The following is a 21,494-nucleotide window of genomic DNA, read 5'->3' on the forward strand; positions in this document are numbered from 1 at the left end:
AAACGGGGACGGACCTCAGGGCCACTGGGCAGCAGAGGCCCCTCAGCCGGGCGGGGAGCAGGAGGGCCCAGGAGCTGCCGAGGGTCGGGGGCGAGGAGGGCAGCGTGGCCGGGGGTGTCCAGGCTGCAGAGTTTAGCGGGGGCCAAGCAGGCGGGGGCCATGGTGAGGGGACGTGGTCAGTTGACAGTGGAGGACGTGGTGGCAGAAGGGCAGGCCTGTCCCCCCGCGCAGAGCCGCTGGCTCCTGTCCCCAGCTAGGCTCCCTAAGGGAAGGGACCTGAGCCACAGCGGCCTGGGCTCGCCTGGGCTCCGGCGACAGGACGCGGGCAGCCCCGCAGTGACCACAGCCCTTGTGAGAACCACCACAGAACTTTATTGACTACGCCAGGAGCCGGGCTCCGCGACATCCAGGTGGTCAGTGTGAGCTCAAGTATCAGGCAAGGCACAAAGGTCCCCGTCCCCAGCTGCAGAGCAGTCAGTGCTGTGCCCAGCCCCACGGTACTGGGCCTCAGAGGCTGAGCACTCAGCAGACACGTGGCGTGCAGGTGTGGCTGGCTCCAGGCACACGGTGCACAGCCTGGATCCAGGACCTGCAGCCCCCCAGCCCCAGACCCGGAGGAGGTGCTGGGCACAGCGGGGTCTGAGCTGTCCTCTGGTGGAGTCCCCTCCTGGAGGGCAGGTCCTGGGCGGCCGCCCAGCCTCCTCGAGGCCAGGGTGGGCTCGGGGCCCCCAGGAGGCTGCCCGGCAGTGCAGGGCAGGGGAGGGGATCTCGGGCAGGAGGGGACACCGCGGCGGGGGGACACTGCAGCTGGGGGACACCGCGGCTGTGTGTGGCTCAGGTTGGCCGAGGTATTGAGCGCGGCACAGGAGCCGCAGGGACGCCGGGTCTCTGCGCTAAAGGGACAGCAGAAGGCCCCACGAGGGCTCCAGGACACTCCAGGGACGGGCTAAGGGTGTCCTGCGGGGGCAGAGGTCACGCGGAACCTGGAGTTTCTACAAAGACGCAGAGCCCGACTGTCACAGTGGCCCCCAGAGGGGACGGAGCCACCCAAGGTGCCTGGCTCTGGGCTCTGGCGTCAGACTGGCTCGGCTCCTGGTCGCGGCTGGGGACAGTTCCTGAGGTGGGCGGGGCTGGCCCAGGACACGGCTGTCCCCCGCCTGTCCTAGCAGCAGCCACAAGGAGTCTTCACGGGGACGAGACACACAGGCCAGGCGCCCCACCAGCCCCAGCGTCACCAGGGAGCCCTTCCCTGAGACCAGAGGGTGACTCGCCTTGCCACCGCCCAAGGTTCCCAGGACGCAGCGCTTTTTAGCGACAAGGAAGACAAACACGAGGGTGTCCCGGCTCCTGGTGGCCGCCCAGAGTGGGCCGCGGGGCTCGAAGGAGGAGGGACACAGCACACTGACCACGGGCTCCTACCCACGGGGCGCTCGGGAGCTAGTGGGAGGCGTAGGCTGGGCTCCAGAGCCCCGAGGGGGGGCTGCCTCTGCGACCAGGAGGCAGGGCATTGAAGGAGGCCGGAGAGGAGGCTGCTGGATCTAGGGAGGAGGGAGAGAGAGTGAGCAAGGGACCCTCTGGGGAGTAGACGTGTCTCCAACACTCTTAAGCCAAAACAGGCATTGATGAAGCGCCTGCTGCATGCCTAGGACAATTTCCTGATGAGGCCTGAGGCCTCCTGGAGGCTGCAAAGGGAGATCCTCAGGGGTATGGTGTGGAGACGGTGGACATTGAGATTGTGCAGTGCCCCACCTGTGCAGCTGAGCAGGGCACCCGTGTGTCTCCTGTTCCTACTCAGGGGCTCACCCCCTGTAAAGGGAGCCCCTGGGTCATTTCCCCACTATCCCTCTGGGGTGCGGACAGGCTTCCAGGGGTCCCTGGGTTTTTGGAAGAGGATGTACTGTAGACAGAAGCACTCTTCCAGGTGGGAAGGGATGAGAGCCCACCGCAGGCTCGGCTATAAGGAAACCGTGTCACCGCGACAGCTCGGCGTCTCCTAGGTCCCGTGTCACAGGTGAGAAGCGTGGCAGGGGTCAGGACATGTGTGGCATCTTATTTCCAAGGAAAATGCTTCTCTATGAAACTCTGCCCTCGTTCAAAATGTCCACTCCCCAGCCTCCACCCGTGGCTGCCCAGGGCCAGGCGCAGAGTCAGGCTGGGGGCCCCTGGGTGGCGGAGGGGAGCCTGGACCCGGAAAGGGGTACCATGAACAGCTGTGCAGGTTGGGCACTGCAACCCCGTTAGATGGTGCTCCCAGAGGGACGTGCCTCTGGAGGCCTGCGGGGTCACCAGGTCTCAGGTCCCTCGGAGACAGAGGGGTGTCAAAGAAACGGACTTTGCTTTTTCTCCCTCTGGGGGACCCCTCAGGACTGCCCGGACCCCCCCGCCTGACTTGGGTCCCACGAGGCAGCCCCAGAGTGGACACCTGGGCCAGCGTGGGCAGGAGCCTGAGGCTGTCCCCCCACACCCCCACAGCCCGGCCCCGGGGCCCAGAGACCCCCAGCTCTGCCCATGGCGGGGGCTACTCACAGTGGGGACTGTGCCCAGGGCTGGCTCGGGGCGTGAGGACCACGGGGCCGGCGAGCTCCCGGGGCGCGTAGACCGCGTGGTAGGCTGCAGGGGTGGACGGGTCAGCGTGGTCAGTACGGTCAGCGAGGGTAGGGCAGGCGGCACCCCCACGGCACCCCCCGGCTCACCTATGACGGTGACGGCCGTCCCGGCCAGCAGGGTGAAGAGCGAGAAGAACAGGGCCTGGTAGGAGTCCAGGAGGTGCTGGAAGAGGCCGGCCCCGTCTGCACGGGGACACCGTCAGCAAGGCCAGGCCAGGGCCACCCCAGGCCCCCGCCAGCCCCGCCCGTCTGGAGGGGGGCCTGCCAGTGTCTGCCGGCCCCAGGATGCCCAGCAGGGCCACCAGGGCAGGGGACCCACTCAGAGTCCACCCCGCGTCCCCTCCAGGTGAGAGGTTTCCCGCGGTGACCTGGCCCAGGGCTGGCCCAGGACGCGCCTCATGGCTGTGGAGGCAGGGAGGCAGGGAGGCCAGGAGTCCAGCCTCGAGGCCCGGCCAGCTGAAGAGACCCCGTGAGAGCCCAAGCCATCGACACGCTGCCCGGGACAGGCGGCTCTGGCAATGGTGCCCGGGACAAGAGGGTCGAGGGTTTGGGAGCCAGAAACGGCTCAGGAGGGCGGGTCCCAGGAGGGGGGGACGCTGGCCAGGGCCACCCGGGAGGAGGACGCGGCGGCTGGAGCGGGGGTTGTGGGGGTCACAGGTGGACAAGACGCCAGGGCCTGTGGGGTCCAAGGGCCTCGGTGGGCCCAGCCGCCCAGTGACCCCGACTCTGGATAAAACATGGGGGGGGCGCAGGGGCCGGAGTTCAGTCCTCGGTACCCAAAAAAGGTGACTGTCGCCTCCAGGGACACCCTGCACTTAGGACCCTCCAAGTCTGCATCTGACCACAGGTTTCCACTGACCCCCGGGACCACGCCGGCCAGCCCTGCCCCTGCCCCCCAGGTCCCTCCCGTGACATCCCGGCCCGACACTCACAAGGACCAGCCCCCCGGCGATCCAGCACCAGGGCCACTGTCACCGGGATGGTGAGGGCCTGGTGAGTGGCAGGGCTGGAGAAGGTCAGGGCGGTGGACAGAGGGCCCTGGCTGCCCGCCTTGGGGTCCGAGACGCCGACCGTGTAGGTGACGAAGCTGGGCAGCCCCAGGGACTTCTCCTTCGCGAAGGCCACCACAGCGGGGGACCCGGACCTGACCTGGGAGAGACGTCAGGCTGCAGGGACGCTCCACAGAGCCGCTGGCCGGGGGGGACCCAGCCCACGGACAGACAAACCGACAAACAAACGAGTAATAAATAAAATTTTAAAAAACTCTGCAAAACCAAGCCAGGTGGCCCACGCCTGTCCTCCCAGCAACTCGGGAGGCCGAGGCAGGAGGATCGCAAGGTGGAGGCCAGCCTCAGCAGCTTAGCGAGGCCCTGAGCAACTCAGCGAGACCCTGACTCTAAATAAAATATAAAAAGGGGCTGGGGACGGACACCACCGGGGGGCCAACGTGAAGTCCGACTGTGGTCCCCGCATCCGCCCCGACCCCGTAGCTCACCTCCAAGCTGTCCAGGATCTCCGCGGCCCCGAAGACCTTGACCTCGCGGCTGGACAGGTGGTTGCTCAGGAGGATCTCGCTCTGGTCAGCGTAGAGCCCGGGGCTGAAGGGCACCTCGGCCCCCACCTGCTCCACGGAGGCCTGGCCCCCGGCCACCGAGGCCGTGACCACCAGGGGCGTCCTTCTAGAGCTCAGGTGCCTCAGCTGCCCGTCGGTCAGCCTGTGCATGGTGACCGCGCAGAGGTACTGGCCTGCGGAGACAGGGGTGTCCTGCTGGTCCCTGTCCCCACCCTGTCCCTGACTCCTGCGGGTGCGGCCTGGCTGAAGACCAGCCTCCTGTGGGTACAGGAGTGACAGAGGCCAGGCCCTGGTGGCACCGCGCAGAACGGACTCCCGGGAGGGCCCTGGGCCAGGCCACGACCACTGGGCAGCCCCAGGCGGTGGGCAGAGCCCCTCCGCCCTGGCTCACCCAGTGTGACGTCGAAGTCCGGCTTGGCCGAGAACACGTCCGTCGCCGGGAGGTCGAAGACGTCCTGCTGGAACCGAAGCTGGCAGCCCAGGAGGGCCTCGGGCCGCAGGGCCGGGATGGCCGCCCTCTGGGCAGCGGAGCACTCGCCTGCGGACGGGCGGGGTCAGGAGGCCTGGCCAGCGGCCACCGCACCCGGCCACCCAAGGCAAGGGACGGGTGGGCCCCAGGGAGGCAAAGGTGTGGGCCAGGAGCAGAGTGTCCCCTGGGTGGGAACAGCTGGCCGGGCGCAGCTCGGAGGCATAGAGCCTGCCCGTCCAGGGTCCTGGGCTCTGGGTGGCCTCTGGGCTCAGGGACACCGCGAGCCACCTCCCCGCAGCACGGACCTCTCAGGTTAGAGTTTCTGTCTCCCACGGTGACGGTCACTCTGGAGGCTGTGGCCTCCTGGAAGCTGGCCTGGGCCGCGTGGACACGCCGGGCCACGATCCTCTGGGGGACACTGACCATGATCTGTGGAGGGCGAGGTGGCCGGTGAAGAGCCGCCTGCTGGCCGTCCAGGCTGGGCCCCCCGTGACCCCTCCTGAGCCTGCGGCCTGCGGACACCCGGCCCCAGGTGACAACAGGACCAAGGCCCGTCCACCCGCCAGCACAGCGTACACTCAGTCCGCTGGACCTCGTGACCCGGCCTGCGCCCCTCTCGACCTCACGGCACCTGTGACACCCTGATGGCCTTCCTGTCCAGGGGCTAGTCTCCTGTCCCTTACTCGGACTCATCAATCCCCACTGCAGGCCACAGGCGGAGGCCACACTGACCCCAGAGCCCAGGCACTGCCTCCTTCCAGGCCCCCAGGGGCCAGCTGGACAGGGCTGACCACCACGGCCCCGGACAGTACTCCCGGCCCTGGCTCCGCCCCAGTCCGTGTCCCGCTTGATCCCTGTGGCTGGGCCTCGTCCCTAGCCCTGCGCCCAGCCCCCGTGTCTCGCCCACCGCCGGGGACACAGGAGGCCCAGGGTTCCTGACAGCCCCACGTGGAGGCGCAACACCACCTCGACCCCCTGTGACCCCCGCTGTGCTGCCCACCCCCTGCCCCGGCTCCCCTCATGAAGGGCCGTGCGCGCCTGGTCAGCCACGTGGACGGGGTCACCCCAGCCCTGCTCCCTGAGGCCACCTGCGCTCAGCCGCGGGACCATGTGCCCCCGACCACGGCTGGGCCCTTCCAGGAGGCCAGCTTTGCCTTGGCCACCCAGGTGTGGCACTGATGTGCCACCAGGGTCCACGCTGACCCGTCCTCAGCCAGAAACACGGAGCCAAAGGGTTGCTGCCTCCAGAAGGCTCCGAAGGTGACCTGGTGGCTTTGCTCTGTTGGTGACGTCACATCATTGAGCTTCCCTTGGGAACCACTGGTGGCTGCTGGGCCCTGGTGCATGGACACTGGCACCAACCCACGCAGTCACCTCCCGTCCCCTCCCTGCTCCAACACGGGGAGACGGAAGCTTGGGGACCACGGAGGCTGGGGGACCGTAGAGGCTTGGGGACCGTGGAGGCTTGGGGACCGTGGGAAGCTGCTTCCACCTCAGAGTCCAGGCGGCTGACCCAGCCTGTGGCACCCAGACCCCGCCTGCCGCAGACGGCTCAGGTGGCCTCAGGCAGCTCAGGTGGCCTTGGTGGCCTCAGGTGGCCTCAGTGGCCTCAGGCAGCTCAGGTGGCCTCGGTGACTCAGGTGGCCTCGGTGGCCTGAGTGTCTTTCTTAGATTCCCCTGAGAGAAGTGGCCTCTGGAGAGGAGGCCTGGGGGTCTTGTCCCCCCTGAACAGCACAGCATGGTCACAGGGCACACGGCGCTTCCCTGCTGTCACCAGCCACCCAGGGACGACTCAGAGTGGACGCAGGACCGCACAGGCCACGGGTCACACTGTGCCGCAGCATGTGAGGGACCCGACTGAACACCTGCAGGTTTGGGGACCCAGGTCCTGGCCGAGCCCTGGACACACGGTACTGATTTAAAGGACAGGTGTTCCCGGCCACAGGCCAGGGCGCCGCTGTCCGTGGAGGGTGGGCCAGGCCCGGCGCCCGCTGCCCTACCTCCTTGTAGGTCCTCAGGTGCCCAGGGACCTCGTAGTGCACCGTCACGGACCCCGCGTCCCGGGCCACGGCCACCCCCGTCTTGGGGTCCACCTGGAGGATGCTGTCGGCTGAAGAGCTCCAGGTTCCTGGGGCACCTGAGAGGAGAGGCCCCATGTCACCCGTCCCCCCACGGAGGACCGGCCACCCACAACCTCGCCGGCCTCTTCCCAGCCCCTGCCCACAAGGGGCCTCGTGGTCCAGCCTCCCTGCCCGCCTCCGTGGCCCCTTCTGGCGCACTTTCTCTGCGGACTGTGGCTGCCCAGCAGACCGTCCCCCGGGGGACCGTCCCCAAGGCCATTCCCCCCAAGTGCCCACTAGGGAGTGGCCCTGCTGCCCAGGCAGGTTCATCTCCAAAGCCAACATGGCCATGTGGCCCTCTGGTGGCCATTCCTGACCCCTTCAGGGCACCCCGGGGTCCCCCTCCCACCCTGGCAGGCGCGGTGACCCCGAGACCCCCCAGGTGGCTCTCTCACCCTCGGGGCCGGTGAGCGTGGTGGCCAGGCAGAGGACATCCCCGACCACCACGGTGCCGGGCAGCTCTGGAGCGATGGCCGGCAGGACGGGCAGCGGCACGTAGTCGGAGAGACCCGGGTGCTCGGGGTCCCACACGCGCAGCAGCGTCAGGCCCACGCTGACCGTGCGCAGGACGCAGGTGTTGTTGGTGGCGCCCTTGGTGACCTGCACAAAGTCCTCTCTGGACACAGGGAGGGGCTCAGCTGGAGGGAGCCCCAGGGCCTCGCGGGCCTCCTCGCGCCTCGCAGGACAGAGGCCACAGCCCCCCTGCCGCCGCGCTGGTTGGAACCAGGGGCACCCCGGGCAGGGCTGTGACGACAGTGTCACCCACACCCTACCTGTTGGTGGCAAAGCTGAGGACCGAACTGTGCGCGTGGAAGACGTCTCCAGAGTGGTCGTGAAAGTGGACGGTGAAGGTCACGGTCATCCCCAGAGGCAGGGCCACCAGGGCCTCCTTGTCCAGGGTGTGCAGGACGGGGCTCATGGACATCCTCAGGTAGGAGACGGGGGACACCTGGAGGACGGGGGCAATAGGATGACACCCCTGAGCCGAGACGGGTCTCCAGAGCGCCACGCTCATGACGCAGTTCCCGCCTCCAACTTGCAGGCCAAGTCCCCCAGGCGCCACCCAGGACACCCATGTCCAGGACCTGGAGAGACCGGAGAGCTGTGCTCGTTGCTTAAGCACCACCGGCTGTCACCTGGCTCTTGGGGCACGTGACGCAGGAACAATGCCCCTTGGGTCAGGGACGGGCCCCAGGTGACGGAGGAACCCGAGTCCCATAAATCGCAACTCAACAAATCTCTCTGGATCCCAGGCAGAAATCTCCTGGCCACAAAGCCACCCCTCCCCAGTCCAAAGTCACCGCAAAGTCCCGGGAGGCAGTGGCTGGTATACAGTTAGCGCTCAGCACCTGCCTGCTGAAACAGGATGAGCACTCAGCCACTTTCACGAACTTGACAAGTATCGTGGGAGGTCCCCGGAACGCACAGCGTTTGGTCAAGGATCGACCTCACTCTTCCCTGGGTGGCCCCCGCAGGGACAATGTTAGGGATCAGGCACGTCAGGCAGTGTACCCTTGTGCCGGGGGACGGGGCACCAGCCCTGGGCCCCCGGGCTGACCCAGGCCCTCACTGGACTTGTTTCCCATCTATGAAACAAGGTGGGTGGAATCGGTGACCTCTCGGGGTCTTTGGCTCCAGGCTACACACCTGTCCAGGATTTGTCCCTGGGCGACTCTTATGTAAATCCCTACCCACGGTTTGCAGCTGGAGGGTGAACACATTTTTTTTTTTTTTTTTGGTATCAGGAACTGAACCCAGGGGTGCTTAACCCCTGAGCCCCGTCCCCAGCCCTTTTTGCATTTTATTTAGAGACAGGGTCTCCCTGAGTCGCTCAGGGCCTTGCTAAGTGGCTGAGGCTGGCCTCCACCTGGCGATCCTCCTGCCTCAGCCTCCTGAGCTCCCGGGATCACAGGTGTGCACCGCAGGCCCCCGGCTGGGTGAACCAGTTTTACACCAGAAAGAGGAAAAACATGCCTCTGAGCTTTACATTTTGTCATCTAAAACAGGGCCAAGTGCCACCCACCTTCACGGCAATGATGATGGTCTGGTTGGCCCCGAAAGGCTCCTGAGCGGTCACTTCGACAGTGGACGTGCCGATCACAGAGCCGGACACCAGGAAGCCCCTCTCATCGGCATGCACGACGGGAACCTTCTCAGGCCCCTCCAGGACACGGTAGCAAAGAGCCGCGGCACCGTCCCTTGGGGAAGAAGACATCTGTTTGTGCAGATGGCTGCGGGGGCGGGGGACGGCCTCGGCGAGGGGCCCTGGTCGATGCCTCGAGATCGACCATCTGCCTGCAGCGCGCTGTGTGCCGTCGCCGTCTGCAGCCTCGTCAGCCACCCCCAGGAGACCGAAGCCAGAAAGCCTGTGGCTCTGAGGACAACGTGGCCACGCACTCCTCAGAGTGGCCGCGGGGTCAGTGGGCAGCGGGCGACAGACCCTGAGCACGGTTTCATCAGCGACACGGTCATTGATGGGTAAAGATGGCTTCGGCAGCAAATGGTCACTGAGGTCAGGCCACCCGGTGTGGTGCAGAGTGCGGGGCGGGGGCAGGACCGGGGCGGGGACAGGACCAAGGTGGTCTAGAGCCTCTTCCGCCTCCTCTCTGACCTCGGTTTTATCAGCTCTGAAAGGGGAGGCCGAGTGGTGCCCCGTTCTATTTCTGGGGCTGTTCACTGGACCCTGAGAAGGGTCACGGACACCATCAGCAGGCACTGAGCCAGGGGACGTCCTGTGGTGTCCTGCGCCCTCTCCTCTGCGGCCAGCCCTCCAGGTGGTCTGGGCCGCGGCTCCCCTAAATCTGGGGGGCCAGCGGCTCTTACTTGAGCCCTGGCTTGGCCGTGTGGCCCCTTTCTTATGCCTGCTGTCACCCGATGTCACCTCGTGCCATCCACCTCTGCCTGCATTCCTGGGGCCTATAGCACAGCGCTGGGCACGGAGTTACTTCGGGCTGAACGCTCCCTGGGTGTGCGTTCATAAAACATGGAACTCGGCCCCGGGGCCCTTAGCAACCGCCACTCAAGCGCGAGTGCTCCTTAGGAAAAGTGTCCCTGTCCCTGTCCCTGTACAGGGCAGGTGGGAATCACGTCTGCTCAGAGCCTTTAAAGATGCACTTTTCGGACGTTAATGTGCACGGCCACCGCCCAGGGACCTCATTACAGGGCAGCTTTGTCCTTGCGGGTCTGGGCAGGGCTGCGAGGCGCACTTGACCTGGTCCCAGGTGAGGCCGCTCTGGTTAATTCATGGGCTCCGCTGCTGAGTCATTTGAAATATTTAACAGTCCAAGTTGGAACTTGTTCCCCTTTTCAATCCCCAGCTTCCCCCGTGAGTGGAAGATGTTTCTAGGCTGCGGGAGGCGGGCGGCCCCGGAGGAGGCCAGAGATGGGCAGCGGCCGCCCAGGCCCGGGCCAGTGCCCAGAAGGCCCCCAGGGCGTCCACATGGACATGTGGGGGAGCAGCTCCCAGCCCTGCGAACAGGAGCCGGGACACGTACCTGTTCGTCTGGAGCTTGATAAACGAGTTGGGGGACATTAATATTTGTTCTGCTTCTATCTCGGGGTTCAGCAGCCGCAGCTTCTCGAAAACCTGGAAAAGAGGGTGCGCTGGGTCTCCCACGGCACGCCCGAGGCCCCTTATCCACCAGTGGGGGGGCTGGGGGCCAGGACGAGACCTCGGCCCCCGTCACAGGAGACTCCACAGCAGGGAGATCAGGCCCGGCGTCCTGCTCGGGGGACCCCCGCCACCGAGACATCCTGTCCTCCCTGTCGCCATCTCAGAACAAGACCCACTCCCTGCTGTGGCCCGTCCGGCCCCCTCCCCTCTGCCATGCTCCAGGGCTCCCGGAGCCCACGGTGGCAGCAGGACTCCTAAGGAGCCCACCACCTACATCCCCTCTCCCAGACCCCGTAGGGCAGCTGGCTCCCTGCCCTCTAGGCAGCTGGTCCTTTGTCAAGAGGCCCCACCCAAGGCCTGACCCCTGACCACAAGCAGGGCCCCTGACCACCTAAGCAGGCTCTGCTCTCCCCTGAGCAGGCCCCATCCTCCTCTGAGTAGGCTCCGCCCTCCCCTGAACCAGGCTCCATCCTCCCCTGAACCAGGCTCCACGCTCCCCTGGGCAGGCTCCGCCCTCCCCTGAGCTAGGCTCCACCCTCCCCTGAGCAGGTTCCACCCTCCCCTGAGCAGGCTCCGCCCTCCTCTGAGCAGGCCTCACCCTCCCCTGAACCAGGCTCCACCCTCCCCTGAGCAGGCTCCGCCCTCCCCTGAGCTAGGCTCCATCCTCCTCTGAGTAGGCTCCACCCTCCCCTGAGCAGGGCCCATCTGCCCCTGACAGGCCCCACCCTCCCCTGAGCAGGTTCCGCCCTCCTCTGAGCAGGCTCCACCCTCCTCTGAGCGGGCTCCGCCCTCCCCTGAGCAGGCTCCACCCTCCCCTGAGCAGGCTCCGCCCTCCCCTGAGAAGACCCTCCCCTCCCCTGAGCAGGCCCCACCCTCCCCCTGAGCAGGCTCCACCCTCCCCTGAGCACGCCTCACCTTCCCATGGGCAGGCTCCGCCCTCCCCTAAGCAGGCTCTGCCCTCTCCTATGCAGGCTCCGCCCTTCCCCGAGCAGGCTCCGCCCTCCCCGGAGCAGGCCCTGCCCTCCCCTGAGCAGGCCCCACCCTCCCCTGAACCAGGCTCCACCCTCCCCTGAGCAGGCCCCGCCTTCCCCTGAGCAGGCCCCTCCCTCCCCTGAACCAGGCTCCACCCTCCCCTGAGCAGGCCCCGCCCTCCCCTGAACTAGGCCCAGCTGCTGTTCCTGGAACCCGCAGGCAGTTCCCGGTCACCAGGCCTTTGTGCTCAGATCTGCTGCCAACCCTGTCACCGGCAGAGTCCCTCCGTGCAGTCTGGTGACACCACCCTTGGGCTCCCCCCAGGGTGACACACACCCCCTCTGCCCGTCCTCCCAGGCAGGCGCAGCCCCTCAGTGCAGGGAGGGTCCCCCACACCAGGGGCCCAGCCCCGAGCCCTGGGTCGGGGCCCTGCGCTGTCTGCTGCCCTCACGGCCTTGTCCCGTCGGTACCTGGACCTGGATCTCGTCCGAGAGCTCCTTGGCAAGGCCGTGCAGCTGTCCCGCCGAGGGGTCCAGGGCCTTGACCACCACCCTCAGCCCCGTGCGGCCCTTCGCCCGGCCCAGCAGGCTCATGGCGAAGTTGTACTGCGAGGGCAGCTGAATGGACGCCTGGAAGGCAGAGTGGGCTCAGGGACAGGCCTGGGGGCACCCTCTTCCCCAAGGCCACTGCCCTCGGCTGGGGTCAGATCTGCTGACCCAGGGCCACACAGACGGCAGTCACCCACACAAGGCCACCGGCCACTCTGCATGGTGCCTGGGACGTGGGGTCACTCAGCGGGGCCTGGAGCCCATGTGTGCCTGGGAGTGTTATGTGGGGGCCGCTGGGTTTTGTGGGGTCCCCGCAGGGCCCGCTGCAGGACGTCTGTGATAAGCCACACTGCCTGTGTCCCCTGACCTGGGACAGGCCCTCAGGGCGATGAGGCCACCCGCCCTCCGGGAGGCAGTCTGAGCCCTACCTCATGGTGCCGCCCACGGAGCTCCAGGATGTCGCGCTTGGTGACTGACCAGTGGAAGGTCAGGCCCGGCACGGCGTTTGCAAAGGAGAAAGGGCTCTGGTTGTTGGTGATCCCGGTGACATAGACGGGCATCTGGGGGCGGGAGAGCCGGGCCTGTGAGCACCCACGCACCCAGGCTGGGGACCCTCCTCCAGGGGCTCTGCCTCTCTGCCCACGTCCACGCTGTGCGGACTCAGGCCGGACAGGTTCTCGGAGCTCTGACCAAACACCAGATAATCCAACCACTGGGGACCGGCCCGTCCCTCCCTGCCAGGGGGCTGTGCATGACCAGGTGCATTTCTGGAAGGACCCCTGGGGCTGCAGGAGGCCTGTGGACACCTCTGGCCACTCAGCCCACGCTGCCCGAGGTCCACGCCCTCCGGCTGACCCTCCCAGGCCAGCAGGGGCCTCTGTCTGTGGGGCGTGGGCACTGGCAGCCCGGCTCCTTCAGCCTGTGGGTGGGCACAGTGAGCCAGCCACCAGCTGGCCCCCAGCCCGACTCCAGGTGGCAGACTGGGGACACGCGGTGCAAGCCACACCCACAACCTGCTGCACAGGCCTGAGAACTGTCTGACCTCACTCTGGGGATGCTGGGGACACTGGGGACCACCCCAGGTGCATGGGAGGACACACAGGCCCCTGCACCCACGGGGCTCTTCACCCGAGGGACATGGGCACTCCTAGGTCTTGGTATTGGCAGGGACTCCGGGGAACCAGGCGCTCGGGTGCCAAGGGACAGCAGCCCTGGCTGTGCACAGGACTCAGGGTGTCCACGTCCATCCGCTGACTGGCCAACCTCACAGGGCCACCTGGCGCAGGTAGGGGCACAGGCTCTGGCACAGGGACAGGGGCAGGGGTTTTGGTGCAGGGAAGGGCGCCAAAAGTGGCTTCGTCAGAACCAGGACACGGAGCCCCATCCCGACTGGTCCTCACCTGGGTGCCCGTCCTCATGCGCGTGATGGGCGCACGGATCCTCACCGCCCGCAGCTGCACCACCTCTAGCTCCACCAGGTCCTGGGAAGAGACTGGGCTCAGGCTGTGGGCACTTCGGAGTCCCTGCCTGGCCCCTGAGCCTCGAGGCTTAGCGGCCCAGCTGATCCACGTTAGCACAGCAGGCTTGCTGGGGCCTGCTCTCCCAGGGACAGGTCTCTAAGTCCTCCCAACCCCAAATCCAGCTCGTCCTTCTCCCTGACTCAGGACACAGGGAGGCACACAGGAGCCACAGGGTGCGGTGAGAACAGACCCCATATACTCCCATGTTCTCAACTCCATGCTCCTGTTGATCTGACCAAATGCCCACTTCAGTGGACTGCTGACCTGTGCAGCTGACCTGGGCTGCGCTCAGGCTACTAACCCCTGCAGGCCTGCTGACGGGCTCAAGGGGACCCTGTGCCTCCTGACTGCTGTCAACCCTTGGCACTCAGCTGGTCCTGAAAAGCACTCACTCTCTTCCCCCCGCGCCCCCCCCCGCCGTGTCCTCCCTCTCTGGTCCATTTCCACTAAGAGGCCTGGGCCACCCAGCAGGTGGGGGTGCTGATTCTGAACTGGGGTTGGACAGCTGGTCCTGGAAGCTTTGACCAGACACAGCTCGACATGGACGGGGGTCCAGGGAGCGAGGGGGCCAGCAAGGCCAGGCCACAGGGAGGAAGGGCGCTGGGGAGGGGACAGGGCTGTCGTCCTCTGCCTGGCCCCAGAGCGGAGGAGCCGGGTCCCCCCCTGGAGAGAGAAGCCAGCAAGGCGCCCGGGGCCTCTGGACCCCGTGGAAGTTTCCGGGCGCTCAGGGCTGCCCCGCGTCTGCTGGCACAGAGGGTCAGGGCGTCCCCTGGTGCTCACAAAGCCTCTGTGGTCACCTGGATGCTTGGAAGCGGGCGGAGGAGTCCATCAATGGACTCACGGTTGGATCAAAGTCCGCCTGGGAAGCAGGCCGGCCTCCAGGGCTCCGCAGGCCGCGACCCCACGCCCTGAGCTCAGAGGGCTCGGGCTGTTCAGAGGGGACCCGCTTCTGGGTGAGGGACGCCGGCAGAGATCTGTGGCCCTGCGCGCCCACGGGGCTGTCCTCAGCCCCCAGCGCTCAGTGTGGCCGGCAGCGGGACCCCAACCCGCACCCGAGGGCCTGGGTCACCGCGGGTGAAGGATGCCAGGGAGACCCGGGGCCTCTGGGGACCCCCTGAGCCTCTCACAGCCGTGGAGATGATCCGGCCTCCGCTCCAGAGGATGGAGGTGCCCGAGCCCCGGGAAAGGCAGCGGACCTCGGATGCTGACCCCCGGCCTGGAGCCCCCCACGCAGGCGGGGCAGGAGGCCTGCCCAGCAGGGACAGCAGTCTGGTGACCAGGAGGAGCAATCAGGCCTGTCCCCCCAGCAGAGGCTTGGGGACGCCCGACTGTGGCAGGTGGCTCAGGGTCCCTCCTGGAGGTGCCACCCCTGACTGGCTCCTAATCCGCCACACTCGGGGCACGACCCTGAGTGCACGCACACTGTCACCCACACAGTGTCCCCTCCTCTGTCCCCGGCACATAATCGAACCCGACTGGGAACGAGTCAGCAAGACCCAGAGCCCGGCCACGTCCCAGACCTGCCGCACAAGGACGGGGACACTGGCTGGTCACCTTGGGGGCTCTCTGCAAATGGGAGCCAGAGGCACAGAGCTGAGGACCAAGGAGAGGAGTGTGCAGCGTCCACCCACTGGGGACACGGGGTGGGGTGGTGGCCTGGCCCCACACAGAGCAGGAGACCCGGGAGCCTCGGCCTGCAGGAGGCACCTGGGGACGGGGCCCACGCAGACAGCTTGTCCCAGGAGGGGACACACAGGGACGGCAGGTCCAGGGGGCAGGACCCCAGGAGTGCCTGGCACCGCTGGCCACATAGGGCTGCCTGGACCCAGGGCACCAACCCACAGGGCTCCCCACCACGGGCTCAGGGATACCTGGGAGACCACGATGACCCTGCCGGTGTCCGCGTCCGCCGCTTGCACGACGCCCGACACGGTGCCACTGCCCTCGGCCAGGCCACGGACCAGCCCTGTGCTGCCCACGGTGGCCACGCTGGCGTTGCTGACTGAGAAGAGGATGTGGGACTGCGGCTGGGGACCGCCCTCGGAGGTGACCTGCGGGGCAGACACGTGGCTTCGTGGGCACCTGCCCCACGCGTCAGGAACGTCCACCCTCGGGCCAGCAGAGGCCGCAGGTGGGATTGTCCTGAGCCGGGGCGGTGGCCTCCGCGCTGGGACCTGCTGGGGACATGAGTGGGAAGGACAGGCCTCGGCTCCTACCTGCATGGTGGCCCCGATGATCAGCGTCACCCTCCTGGGAATCAGCCTGAACGGGGGGAAGACCTGGGGGGACAGGAGAGGACGGGTGAGCCTCGGTCACGTGGGTCACATGGGGCACGGCGCCCAGGCCTCAGGAGCTGGTGGCAGAGGTCAGGCGGCGACACTGGACAAGTGGACCGGCAGCCACGGGTGGCCGCGGGGCCTTGGTAGGATGCACGTCCTCTGGCCCAGGGCAGACCCACAGAGCCCAAGGCGGGTCCTGTGACGGGGACGCAGCCCTTGGGGGCTCACACACGTCACCGTCTGCCACCTCTGGCTCCTGAGGTCCCCGATGTCCCTCTAGATCCCTGAGGACGTGAGGAGCCATCTACTTCAGCGTCCTCGGGGTTTCTGAGGCGTAAAGAGGGGCCGAGGGGCAGGCAGAAGGGACACGGCGACCTCCCCACACGGCAGGTCCCCACCCCCTGGGCAGCCCCACAAGTCCCTGCGGCAGGTGAGCGGCCATGGGAGCCGCCAGGATGCTGCTCACGGCAGGAGGGTCAGCCTCCCAGGGCTGCGCCAGGGGGAGGGAGGTGACCGTCCCCTGGAGTTCTGCACTGTCCCCTGGAGGCAGGCATGGCCCCTGCCGGCTTTGGACACAGGTCAACAAAGCCCACTGGCCCCTGTGGGGCCGAGTCCCTTGGATGGTCCACTCAGCAGGGTGCCCTGGCCCCGGTGGCCTTGGCTCTGAGACTCTAAGGACCCGACAGAGTCCCACGTCACACGGAGACGGGGGCTTCAGGGCTGCCTTCCCTAGAGCGGCCTGCCCTGGGTGGCTCCGGGTGGCTCAGTGACCCCTCTGCCCGCACAGCCCCCTGGCAGGAGCTCAGCCCCCAGGCGCCTGGGCGGAGGCTCAGGTCAGGTCTACACAGTGCGTCTGCCACCTCCCCACCGGCCATCCTCTGGGAACAGTTCTTGCCCGTCCCCTTGCCATGTGACAAGGCATGCCCCTCCTTAGGGCCTCACAGACCCCCTGTGTCACATAAGGAGGTTAGAAACACTCAGGTTGAGCTCTGGGGCCCACGCCTGGCATCCCAGCGGTTTGGGAGGCTGAGGCAGGAGGATCGCCAGTTGGAGGCCAGCCTCAGCAAAAGTGAGGCTCTGAGCAACTCAGGGAGACCCTGTCTCTAAATAAAATGCAAAACAGGGCTGGGGACGGGGCTCAGGGGTTGAGGGCCCCTGGGTTTAAGTCCTGGTACCAAAAAGCAAAACCCCCAATCATTTCCCTCCAGCACTGAGACCTGCCTCCCGGCCCTGGGGCCAGGTGGAGACCCTCTCCTCAGAAGCCATGAGGGGCACTCATTTTATCAGGGCCTCTCCGTGGTGACTTCCTGGGCTGTTGCTGGACCGTCCAGCTTGTCACCAAGAAGACACCCTCCCCCAGCAGGGGCAGACCCCACAGGGCGTGAGAAGGGCCGGTTTACTTCAATCTGCTGCGGGGTGGAGCTGATCCTCTGTCCAGCGATATCGGTCACACTTGCGGTCAGGCTGGTCTGGCCGATGGCCGTGCCGTGCACCAGGAACGCAGCCGTGTAGCTGTCCAGGGCTTCGTCCAGGGCCCTGAAACAGATGGGGCGCTGGGTTCCACCTCCGGGTCAGAGGGCGCAGTCGGGCCAGCACTGTCCCTGAGAAGCCCGCCTGACCCCCCGGGAGGACTCACACCAGGGTGATGATCTGGGAGGCCGCCCGCAGCTTGAGGTCCATGAAGGCAAAGTACTTGGCCAGGAAAGGCTTCTTGTAGAAGTCCAGCACTCGGACGTGGGCCTTGACCGTCTTTCCAATCTCCACCTGCGTCGGGGGACAGAGGCGTGAAGGACCAGTTCCCTCAGGTGGGGACAGTGACCTCAAAACCAATGCCCTGGGAGCTGGGGACGAGTCGCCTGGGATGACCTCTCTCTGGACCAGGTCAATCAACAAACGAACACCAATTAAGTCCTTACTGTATACACCAGGGCTTGGGGACACTAAGAGACATGAATTCCACTCCCTACTCTTAACGGATGAACCACGGAACCCCGAAAATAAGGTATAGCTTAGGCCAGGCGCGGTGGCACGTGCCTGTCAACCCAGCAGCTCGGGAGGCTGAGGCAGGAGGATCGCGAGTTCAAAGCCAGCCTCAGCAACAGCGAGGCCCTAAGCAAATCAGGGAGACCCTGTCTCTAAATAAAACGCAAAATAGAGCTGGGGATGCGGCTAAGGGGTTGAGTTTCCCTGAGTCCAATCCCTGGTACCCCCATCCAAAAAAAGAAAAAAAGAAAAAAATATATATATAGCTTATAACACCATCATGCATTCAACAGGAGCTCAATAAATGCGCACCAACTGAACAGTTCACATCTGGCAGTGCATAATAGCAAGTGGGGGCTGGAAATGCTTAGCAAAGAAAAAGGAGTCTAGTAAGCAAATGAGCAGCAGAAATCAGATTATGGGAGGAGTATTTAAGACCTGGTCAGGAAAGTTAGCTCTTTAGCTAATGATACTTTGTAGGTAAGCAGCCTACGCTGCCTGAATATTTGCCTTTTAATCACCAACCATTACACCCACTGGGTCAAACAAGAGGCTGACAGCACCCCCCTGGAAGCCTGGGGTGGGGGGCCCGGCTGCTGTGTGACCTGCGGGCGCTGGAGGACGCGGGTCCCAGGCCAGGCTGGCTTAGCGGACCTTGACAAGGTCTATGGCTGAGCCCCGAGGATGTCGGCTGGATGAGGAAACCGGACAGCAGCGGAGATGGTGCCCCTCCCCGCCCAGCCAGGGAGCTCAGAGCGCCCAAGGGCAGCGGGAAGGCCAGCTTTGAGGGGACGGGGACACGTCCACTGACCTTGTCGACCACGCGGACATACAGCTCGTGGATGTCTGAGACGTGGACGGTGGCCTTGGCCGGGGCCAGGAAGGGCAGGCACAGGTCGTGGATCAGGACGGTGGCCGAGCCTGGCAGCAAAGGGTGCACCTGCAAGACGTGGGGTGGACGGGGTCAGGCCCCCACCTCTGGGGTGCCGCTGCCCATGACCAGCACTCGGAGGCAGCGGGCAAGGACATTCACAATTCAAGGGGTGTTCTGTCCACTTCCGTGGGCCCCACGGCCAGCCAGTGGAGGAGCTGGGGATGTAAAATGTCCGTGCTGGGGATCTCAGAGAGAGCGTCTATCTCAATTTTGTCCATTTTACAAAGAGAGGAAAATGGAAGCTGCTCAGAGAGGGGCAGCAGGCGGCCTTGGGACACACAGCAACCTGAAGGCAGAGTCAGGATTTCAGGCGGCCAGGTCCTATTCTGGCCGTCTGTTTCTGTGACTCCATGAGGTGAGGCTGCCAACCAGGAGCTGGCAGAATAGGAGACAGGTGCTTTCAAAAGGGAGTTCTAAGAAGTCCCCATTAGAGCTCACAATGTCACAGAACCTGGGGACCGACCCCAGAGGTCACTCAGGCAGATGCTCCTAGAGGCCCATCCATCTCTACGCCCTGGCTTTGCTTGAGGTAGTGACCACAGCAGATGCACCAAGTGAAGGAGCAAACCTGAGCTGGTGTTTTCTGGACTTTTAGCTGCCATATTAAATGTGATCCCCATTTTTAACTCTTCTTTTCTCTCCTACCCCCTTCCAGGGACCCCACTTTCTACAGAATCTCCCCCCTAACAAACGGCAACCCAGTCTCTCTCTCATGCTGCCAGATGATGGGCATCCACACACTGGACGTTTCTCGGCTGAACATGGACCAGCTGCAACATGTCATAGTGCTTAGGCGAGTATTTCAACTGGGGGTTTTCAGTTGGGGTGGGCAGGGCCAAGGGGGGTTGCGGCCATCTCTAGCTTACTTTGCTTCCTGCTCTTTGGAATCCCCTACTCTGGGGAAGGGTTATGTGCACAGCGAGCAGGTCAGTGTCTGCTAAGAGGACTTTCAGAAGTCCTGAACCTGGAGGGGGAAAAATCAGGCTTTGGATTCAAAAGAGACAAGCAGCCACGATCATATCGCACCCTGGTTAAAACACGTCCATGCCTTTCCAGTGCTCTGAGGTTGAGCCCGAATCCTTAACGTGACCTACTGGAGACTGCGGTGGCCAAGGCCGCAACCCCCCTTGGCCCTGCCTGCCCTGACTGAAAACCACTCAGTTGAAATACATGCCTAAGCAATATGACAGTCGCAGGGCCAGTCTCACTGCATGCCACCATTCCTCACAACCACCAAGCCCCAGCCACATCAACCTTCTCTCCTGTCCTCACGGTCAGCAGGCTCCTGCCTGCCTACCTGCTGTGTGACCTTATAGTCCACCTTGAAGATCTGGGATACAGCCAGGCATGGTGGTGCATGCCTGAAATCCCAGTGACTTGGGAGGCTGAGGAAGGAGGATCGTGAGTGGGAGGCTGGCCTCAGCCAAAGCGAGGCACTAAGCTCTTCTCCCTTGAGCCATGCCTTCTGGCTCCAACTCAGCCTCCACCCCATACAGGGGAGGCCCCTCCATTACTTTGCTGACTTCTCCCAGGGTCTCCTGTCACCGTCTCTAACACAGCCTTAGCGGGGAGCACCGCTCAGCGTCTCCTTCCCCTCCTGGCCTCTCCACCCTATGCTGGGCCTGGCGCCTGGCACAGCCTGGACCCTGGGCACCGCCCTCATCAGACGGAGACACCGAGGGATTTTCCAGACACACAGACACCTGGTCCTTGAGCCAGCCTCGCTGTCCAAAGACTGAACCCGCCTAGTGAAGACGTGGAACTTCCGGAAAAATCCCCGTGCACCCTCATTCATGCGGGAAGTGCTCCCCGTCCGGGTCCTGCTGCCAGCAGAGTCGGGGGATGCCTGTGGCAGCCAGGATGGAGGTGTCGGGCAGAAGGACGGGCGGCCAGTGGGAAAGGCCAGCGGGTACATCTGCCCCCCAAGGAGAGCCCATTGGGGACCGCAGAGAAGAATGAGAAGTTTCAATTTTTGCACGTTTTAAACAGAGGCAGAAAAGGGCAGTGGGAAGGTCACTGTCCCCTCCGCTCAGCTGCCAGAGGGTGGACCTGTGGCCACCTTCTGGAGGCTGGCCCGCCCTGCGTCTGGTGTGCCCTGGCTCCCTTCACCTCTGTGATGACGCTGGGGCCTCACAGGCCACGTTGGGGACAAACTGGTGGCCGTGGGGACCTGCGCCTGACCCTGCCAGGACCACAGCCCCTGCCTCTCATGGCCCCGGGCTCCTCGGCCAAGCTCGAGGGACAGAGTTGGGGACCAGCCAGGCCTGGAATGAGCCCTGGATTCCAAGAGCTGGAGTGTCACCCGTGGACATTGGCAGACGGAGCCCAGGGCAAACTCGTGTCACCGGTTTGCAGGTGACGAATGCAGTGCTGCTCTGAAGAACCAGCCGCCATCCCAGCCCCCGCCTCCTCCCCAGGCCCCGCCCTGCTTTAAAGTCCCCCGACAGGTGGCCTTCGCAGACACCAAGGACACGGGGATCCTCTGCCTGTCCGCGGCCGTGGGGTCCTGTTCTCCGCAAGCCTGTGCAGGCTCCGTGGTGGGCCAAGAATGTGGGACGGAGGGGCCCGTGTCCCCTCCTGTGCCCCATGAGTCACCCTCGGCCCAGAGGACGACCTCGGCTCGCGTGACAATCTCAGGCTCTGAGGCGAGTCCTGGCCTGGGTGCTGGGCACATGCCCCTCTGTCCACAGACCCGCGTCACAGAGAGGTAGGGCCACCTGAGCTCAGGCCCAGCTGCTGCCACCGCTCCCTGCCTGGTCCCCAGCCTGCGTCCCCAGCAGCAGTGGCACCAGGCCTAGGAGACATCAAGAGGCACCACCGTGTCCCCTGCTGCCCCGTCAACATCATCCCACACCCTGCAGAGCCCCTGGCCTGACA

General features: G+C 65.2%; 1 protein-coding gene across 1 annotated transcript in view; it reads right to left on the reverse strand.

The window, feature by feature from the left end:
* Positions 1 to 414: 414 nt before the first annotated feature.
* Nup210 (nucleoporin 210) overlaps positions 415 to 21,494 on the reverse strand; it is a 55,823-nt gene continuing 34,743 nt past the window's right edge. The window contains exons 21-40 of the mRNA XM_077106239.1: positions 18,495 to 18,623; positions 17,337 to 17,464; positions 17,101 to 17,236; positions 15,638 to 15,700; positions 15,293 to 15,472; positions 13,302 to 13,382; positions 12,330 to 12,461; positions 11,824 to 11,982; positions 10,263 to 10,354; positions 8,792 to 8,966; positions 7,542 to 7,717; positions 7,164 to 7,384; positions 6,649 to 6,785; positions 4,954 to 5,077; positions 4,571 to 4,717; positions 4,102 to 4,352; positions 3,539 to 3,755; positions 2,694 to 2,789; positions 2,527 to 2,610; positions 415 to 1,538 (exon numbers count right to left, since the gene is read on the reverse strand). Coding sequence (XP_076962354.1) covers positions 1,438 to 1,538; positions 2,527 to 2,610; positions 2,694 to 2,789; positions 3,539 to 3,755; positions 4,102 to 4,352; positions 4,571 to 4,717; positions 4,954 to 5,077; positions 6,649 to 6,785; positions 7,164 to 7,384; positions 7,542 to 7,717; positions 8,792 to 8,966; positions 10,263 to 10,354; positions 11,824 to 11,982; positions 12,330 to 12,461; positions 13,302 to 13,382; positions 15,293 to 15,472; positions 15,638 to 15,700; positions 17,101 to 17,236; positions 17,337 to 17,464; positions 18,495 to 18,623 — 2,829 coding nt within the window. The 3' untranslated portion in view covers positions 415 to 1,437. The remainder of the gene's footprint in view (positions 1,539 to 2,526; positions 2,611 to 2,693; positions 2,790 to 3,538; positions 3,756 to 4,101; positions 4,353 to 4,570; positions 4,718 to 4,953; positions 5,078 to 6,648; positions 6,786 to 7,163; positions 7,385 to 7,541; positions 7,718 to 8,791; positions 8,967 to 10,262; positions 10,355 to 11,823; positions 11,983 to 12,329; positions 12,462 to 13,301; positions 13,383 to 15,292; positions 15,473 to 15,637; positions 15,701 to 17,100; positions 17,237 to 17,336; positions 17,465 to 18,494; positions 18,624 to 21,494) is intronic.

This window comes from Callospermophilus lateralis, chromosome 20 (assembly GCF_048772815.1).
Source record: "Callospermophilus lateralis isolate mCalLat2 chromosome 20, mCalLat2.hap1, whole genome shotgun sequence".
Taxonomy (NCBI): domain Eukaryota; kingdom Metazoa; phylum Chordata; class Mammalia; order Rodentia; family Sciuridae; genus Callospermophilus; species Callospermophilus lateralis.